At 39.7% G+C, this 6,637-nt stretch overlaps 1 protein-coding gene across 1 annotated transcript in view; it reads left to right on the top strand.

The window, feature by feature from the left end:
* The first annotated feature begins 5,199 nt into the window (after window positions 1-5,199).
* Window positions 5,200-6,637, top strand: part of RHAG (Rh-associated glycoprotein) — an 11,622-nt gene continuing 10,184 nt past the window's right edge. Inside the window, exon 1 of the mRNA XM_017744962.1 lies at window positions 5,200-5,398. Within this exon, the coding sequence (XP_017600451.1) occupies window positions 5,263-5,398 (136 nt within the window). The 5' untranslated portion in view covers window positions 5,200-5,262. The remainder of the gene's footprint in view (window positions 5,399-6,637) is intronic.

Raw genomic sequence — 6,637 nt, 5'->3', positions numbered from 1 at the left:
TCTCTTCAACTTCCTTTACAAGTGTCCTTTGCCAGTGCTTTTCTGGCATGATGCAAAGAGTGAACACAAATCCAGGTGTTCTCACAGCTACAGAGTGGATTTTGAAACCTAGAGGCAGCCAGTCCTCTGTAAGGAAAGACAACCGAGATGATTCACTGCCATGTCTGAAGTCATCTCCTTGTGCTTTTTCAGAAGCTTAAGACCAGCTTGCCTTTAGAACCAGACTCTGTAAGCGATTTCACACAGGCAGGAACAGCCACATCAAGTGCCCCTTTACAAGTAAGACAGGGAACTGATGGGGAGCAAGAGAAACACATTAACATAAGAAAAGTCAATAAACATACATGATTCATCACTCACACCATCTGAGACTTAAACATAGACATCTAATTGTTACTATTTCTTTTAGGTGCAGGCAATGCATCCAACTTAGCTGAGGTAGGTCCTTTTTATCACAAGAGCAGTTCAGACAGGCCCACTAGCTCTTGTGGAAGGGTGAAGGACCCTGTTATCTCTAGCGAACAGCTTTCCTGTGACTTTGGGATACACCTCAACCAAATGTTTCAGTTTTAACCCCTGCATTTAACCCCTGTTTTGCAACACTCATGCAATAAAAGCAGAAATGAAAGAGTGAAGTTTTTAAGTGAAACATGATCCTGTTCAAGAAGTCACACTTTAGCTGAACACAGCCTAAATGGATGTAATTATTTGGCCTATTCTATCTAGAGGAAAGAAAAAAAGCTAATTCATTCTAGTGTTACCTTCTTTGTGTACTGGAAAGATTAAAAATGCTGTCTAGTAATCAAGCAAGGTCTTAGAGAACAAAGTCTGTGAGATTTCAAATGGAAAAATAAAACACATTTATTTTAGCAAGAGACACTGCAATATCAACCCACATTTACAAGAAAACAGCTAAGAGGACGGTGGGGATGATTTGGATCCAGTCAAGACAAAGAGGAAACAGGCAGAAACTGATGCCCAGGAAATTCCACCTGAACATGAGGAAGAACTTCTTTCCAGTGCAGTGACCGAGCACTGAACAGAGACCAGAGAGGGTGTGGAGTCTCCCTCACTGGAGATATTCCAGAACTGTCTGGACACAATCCTGTGCCCTGTGCTCTGGGATGACCCTGCTTGAGGAAGGAGGTGGGACCAGATGATCAACTGTGGTTTCTTCCAGCCTGACCCATTCTGTGATCTTACTGTTGTTGCCTAAGGACTCGGAAAATACACTTACTTCCCTCTTTAGGGTGAAGGAGGCTATTTAAGGACTGCATGGACAAACTGCATTTACTTGTCTGAGCTTTCAACTTGAAGAGACTTAGGGGTCTGCTGACTCAAAGAACTGAAGTTAATGTTTAATGAAAAAAATGCTTCTACCGTGACACCACAGAAATAGGATAAATGTTAATGTTCTCAAAAAAACTTAGCTCAAAATCCAGAAGATCTAAGAAATATTTCTGTCCTGCTATGGAGGCAAGATGCACCTTATCCCACTTCTCTGGTCTCCATAGCTATATCCACAAGAACAGCACACATCAAGAAGTAAATTGAAGATTGGTGTGCACCCAAGTTATGCTCTGTAAGTCCACATCACTGACTGAGGGATTCTCATAGCTCAGACTTCAGTGAACTTATCTCAGAGTCTTAAATCACATCAGGCTCTTCTAGGAGACATCCTGAACCTGACTTGAACCTGTGTCAGCCAAGAAACACAATCAAAAAGGGCACTTCCATTCACGTGGCCTATTTATCCAGGTATTTTAGGTAACTTCATTTACCTAAAACTTCCTTTACCATGAAGACAATTGCTCTGGGAAGTTTCTATTTCTTCTGGAAAATAAATAGAAAAAACATGTAGATGTGGTGCTGAGGGACATAGTTTAGTGGCGAACCTGGCAGTGCTGGGTTAGTGGTTGGACTTCATGATCTCAGAGGTCTTTTCCAACCTTAACAATTCCATGAGTCCATGATTTAATAGGGAAACATTGCAGGTTAGATCAGGTACAGAAATGCACAGAGAGTATCTGGTCAGTTGAATGCCACTTGTAATGGTACTTGAGGGCATTCTATAAGAAGATTATTAAATGCACATTCTTTCTCATTCTTTAGGTAAGATACTGTTCAATCAACTCCTTTATTTCTTACTTTTTTCCTTCTGGAAGCTTGAAACCCTGCCATAACTGTTCACATTTATTTACATAAAGTTTGTGATATGTCACCCATGTCCTGTTTAGATGGAAAGCTGGATTAAAAAAAATCCAACAGCTACTTAAATGACAAATACCTAAAGTTACTTCATAGATCCAGGTGTGCAAAAATATTTATCAAAGAACACCTTCACTCCTTCCCTTGCATTTATAGCCACCAGGACTGGGATGAAGATAATAAGGAGGCCTGAGGGAATTCCCTAAAGAGAAGTAGTTCAAGATGTGCCCATTTTGATTGCCCTATGCAGCAGCTGGATGGACACATAAAGGCTGCTGGCCTTTGAAATGAGGTGTTGGAAGTGGCTGTTTCCCACCACCTGAAAAGCCTGTGTCAGGAACAAGGCAGTCAGGAAAAAAATGGGAATGACAGACAGCCATTGAGATGGCAGTTGCTTCCATTGGGAAATACATCAGCCCAAAATGCAGGAGCTACTGATTTTCTCCAAAGTTTGCACTGCGCTGTAGGGCTGAAAGATCCAGACCTTGTTTTCATGATTGAACATGGTAAACATTCCGTGCTCTCCACAGATGGTATGGCTGGGTATGTGTGTACCCAGGGTATAGCTATTCACCCTTCTTCCCTTGGAGAGGCTTGATGAGAGTACCCAAAGCACCTGCCATTTCCTGAAGCAGTGCCCAGACCCGAATATGACATGAGTCAAAGACCATCTCCACAAGCAAAAACTGAGGCAGTGAGTCAGGCCAAACTGTGTTTTCCCAAAAAGTCCAGTGACCAAAATAGTCCAGCTCCACCCCTGGGATAAAGCATCTTCTTCCTGGCAGATTGTGATGTCAGTCCTTTTAGCTTAAAGTTGGCAATATCTGAAGTTAATTTGTGACAGATTCAGCCTTGTTAGTGGTGAGAGAGAAAAGCTTCATTTATTTAGGAGAATGAATATTAGGGTGCATAAATATTGGAATATAATTTCTTCAGCATCCCTATTTGTATGTAAATTGCCTGTACAAGTCTAGGGGGCATTCTGTGGCTGCTGAGCATTAGTTCACCTCACTGGGAAGATAGCTAAATTATTCTTCCTGGCCTAGAAAAAAGAAAAAAGACAAGGATGAATATTCTTCCAAGACAGACTTTGTGTCTCTGTGTGTGTTTGTACCTGCATAAGATTTAAGAAAAAAAATAATAACCTCAGAGGAAGTCCTGATTGAATGGACTTGACCCATTTCAAATTTTAAACACTATTAAATGGCACTTTACCTGATAAGATTTCATCAAGGATCCTTTTCTGCAGCCCTGAAAGGTCTTAACATAAGGATTGCACATACGCCATGTGAGACCTTCACTAGGAAAAACTTTATACAATGAATACACAAGATATTCAAGGCTGAGCTATGTGTAAGAAAACCTTTGCTCATGAGTTTGTTCTTTTTTAATGACCTCCTGAGCAAATGTAGGAGCTCACAGGTCCTCACAATCAAACCTGGCTGTGTGTCCTATCCTGTGGTGCAGTAAGAATGAATGATAGCTTTTTAACAAAGCTCTGTTTCCTCTCTTTGACCTGTTCAAATGAAATACAGTTGCTATGAAAGAAAAAAATACATATGTGCTTATTTTAGCTTTGCCACTTGCAGGCTTGATTATGTGATAGATGAGTGTTTTCTTGCTAAATACTTTGGTTCCCCTTCCAAATGCACAAACTCATTTTCAAGGAGAAAAAGCTGGGATTAATTTAAACTTAGTTTGGATAATGGTTTAATACGTTATAAATACATTATAAAGGTCTAATACCTTTATATTAGAGAATTGTAAATTTGCCTTAGGAACAGAGAAAAAGTCATGTCACTGCCCTGTACATCAGAATAGAGGTATCTTAAAAAATAACTGGGTTTTTAAATCTCATAGCATGGGAGCAGTTTTCCAGCAGTATCTCACCAGGACAGCAGCCCAACTCAGCATCATCTCCCAACATCTCTATATTAAGGGGATTTTTATATCCAAGAATTGACACAGCATTTTATGCTGTCAATTTAGTCAATTACTAAAATATCATCTCTCTTTCTAAAGGTACAATTTTTCATGAAATAAAAACTCCTGCCATACAATTTTGCTCTGTTTTCTGACTACTGGACTGAGAGAGGTGAATTCACTCTATCAATACAATATTTTATCCACAACATTTTGAGGACCCAAGAAAAATTTTGACAAGCAATGTGACTCTCAAGAGCCAGAGATCATCCAACATCCAGAGATCATCCAACTAAGTGAAATTTAATTTTATCCTCCATTTGTGAGAAAGTTTACAAACTAAGCTTTTTAAACCATGTAGAAGATTTGGTCTCCGACCTGTTTTCATTGTCTGAGCTAAGGGGAATATGAAAGAAAAGCAATAATTCAAAATGAAAAATGGAGCTGTTTACTTCAAATTCCTCTTTTTAGTAATTACAGCTTTCTTTTTTAACAACTATTAATAACCTTCTTACATATAAAGAAGTACAATCGTTTCCTTTTTAAATAACAGTTTTCAGTGAGGACTTGTGCTCTGAGAATGAGAACTTCACTGTGAAATAAAAAAAAAAAGTATGTCTTCAGACTGTTGAAAGAGATTCTCTTTGCTTATCACAGCCTATACGAAGAAAGGTGATTTTCCATGTTTTATTAACAATGCAAAATTATTTACTTTTTGGAAGAAGAGCTACAACTTGAAAATATTATTGACTACAGGAAGCAAATCGAGAGTCACTGTTCCTTAATACATGCAGCAAACCAGGCTGTGTGAGATTTTCTTGAAGGCTATTTCCTTTTTAAAATACATATAAGGCAGTGAAAAGTACAACTGTGGCTGAATGAGCTGGTTTGTATTACAAACTGGAAAAAAAAAAAGCACATGCAAGCCAGCATTTCACACACAGAAGTGCCCTGGGAAATCGAAATCATTGTATTGACCTGTACTTTTTCCCTCCCATGGTGGGTGTGACAGTGTATTCACGTCTATGTTTCTTTTTTTTTTTCCTATATCACCCAGACCCACGGAATTAGTCAGCTCCTCTGAAGGCAAACACCCATTATCAAGCTCTCACAGCCACCTGCTCTCCAGCAATGCCTCCAGACTTTGACACCAACATGAGGTTCAAGTTCTCGATCCTGGCACTTCTTCTTGAAGCGATCATCATTGTTTTGTTTGGGATATTTGTGGATTATGACACAGCTCCTCTTCATGAACATTTATACCCATGTAAGTATTTCTGTTTAAGATTTATAGTAGCTGGAATTTCTTTAAACTGATCCTAAGTAAGATTTCTGAATCACTTATGAGACCTACCTACTGATAAAGTTGGAAAAGAAAATTGTGTTTTGGGGCAAACAAATTTTTCTGAGGTATGAAAGCAGCGGACTTCAAAGACAAATTCAAGCTGAGGACATATAAAATTCTGCAAGTACCTCACTGCTGAGAAGTTTACTGTTCTGTGAGAGAAGAGCCTGGGAAATAGTTCTAGTGTTTGCACAGCAAGTTAAGACTTGGAGAACTATGTATTGCTTTGAAAGATTCCAGCATTTTCCAGAGACAGATAGGGGTGTTTCTTGCCAGACCTTCTATCCTGATTACTGTATTAAATAATTAAAATTAATAGAATGTTTCGTTACTAGCATCCAGGTTTTGAAAGGCTGTCCTATGAGAACACGGAAATTGGGCTACATATGCATCACTGTTATAAAATGTTTGTAGAAGCTGGACTCCAGAAAGGGCCATAGTTTTTTTGACGAGGTGGATAACCTCCTGCTATCTTCCAAAGCAGTGTCTCTGTTAAGCAGTAATGGTTTAGCCTGAAAATGTTTCTGTTGAATTGTTGCTCTGAAATACTTGTTGAAGGTTAGAAAAAGCTTTTGGCCTGAGAAGTAGTTACTCACTTCTCTCACCCCCTCTTCCTCATGCAAAGAATAGACTATTGTGAATAAATAGAAAACCAAGTTTGCAGAGATGCAAACTGTGTTTTCCTGGCAGTACTGAAGGTTTGTTCTTCGTTTTCTTGGCTCTGAGGCCTCAAAGACTTGTAGCCCTGACTGCAGTGCGCTTATGAGGATGACAGGGTACAGAACTCCCTGCCTGTGGGTAGCACCTGTGTAATTTTGAATGTATCCCTCTTTTTCTCTCATTCTAACTGTCCTTTCAGCGGCTGTTACAGGAGAATGTGATCTCAGGGTCAAGTAGTCTTGTGTATTCTCACAGAGAGCATTGTCTGGGTCAGAGAACAGCAAAGGCAGGGCATTGTTCAGCTCCAGATGGAAGCCAGCTGATTAACCTCAGGGGCTAATTACTCACATTTAGGTGAGCTTCACTGAGATGTGGCAGTATCCCTGAGATATGGTAACTTAGGCTGTGCCAGAGCCCACTCTCTTTGTGACACAGCTTAGCCATGTCAATGATGTTCATAGAGCTGAAGGAAAGTTTGGGTTGGAAGGGACCTTAAAGGTC

This window comes from Corvus brachyrhynchos, unplaced genomic scaffold (genome assembly GCF_000691975.1).
Source record: "Corvus brachyrhynchos isolate BGI_N302 unplaced genomic scaffold, ASM69197v1 scaffold116, whole genome shotgun sequence".
Taxonomy (NCBI): domain Eukaryota; kingdom Metazoa; phylum Chordata; class Aves; order Passeriformes; family Corvidae; genus Corvus; species Corvus brachyrhynchos.
The sequence above is the reverse complement of the archived record's forward strand: the minus strand, read 5'-3'. Positions and strand labels throughout refer to the sequence as shown.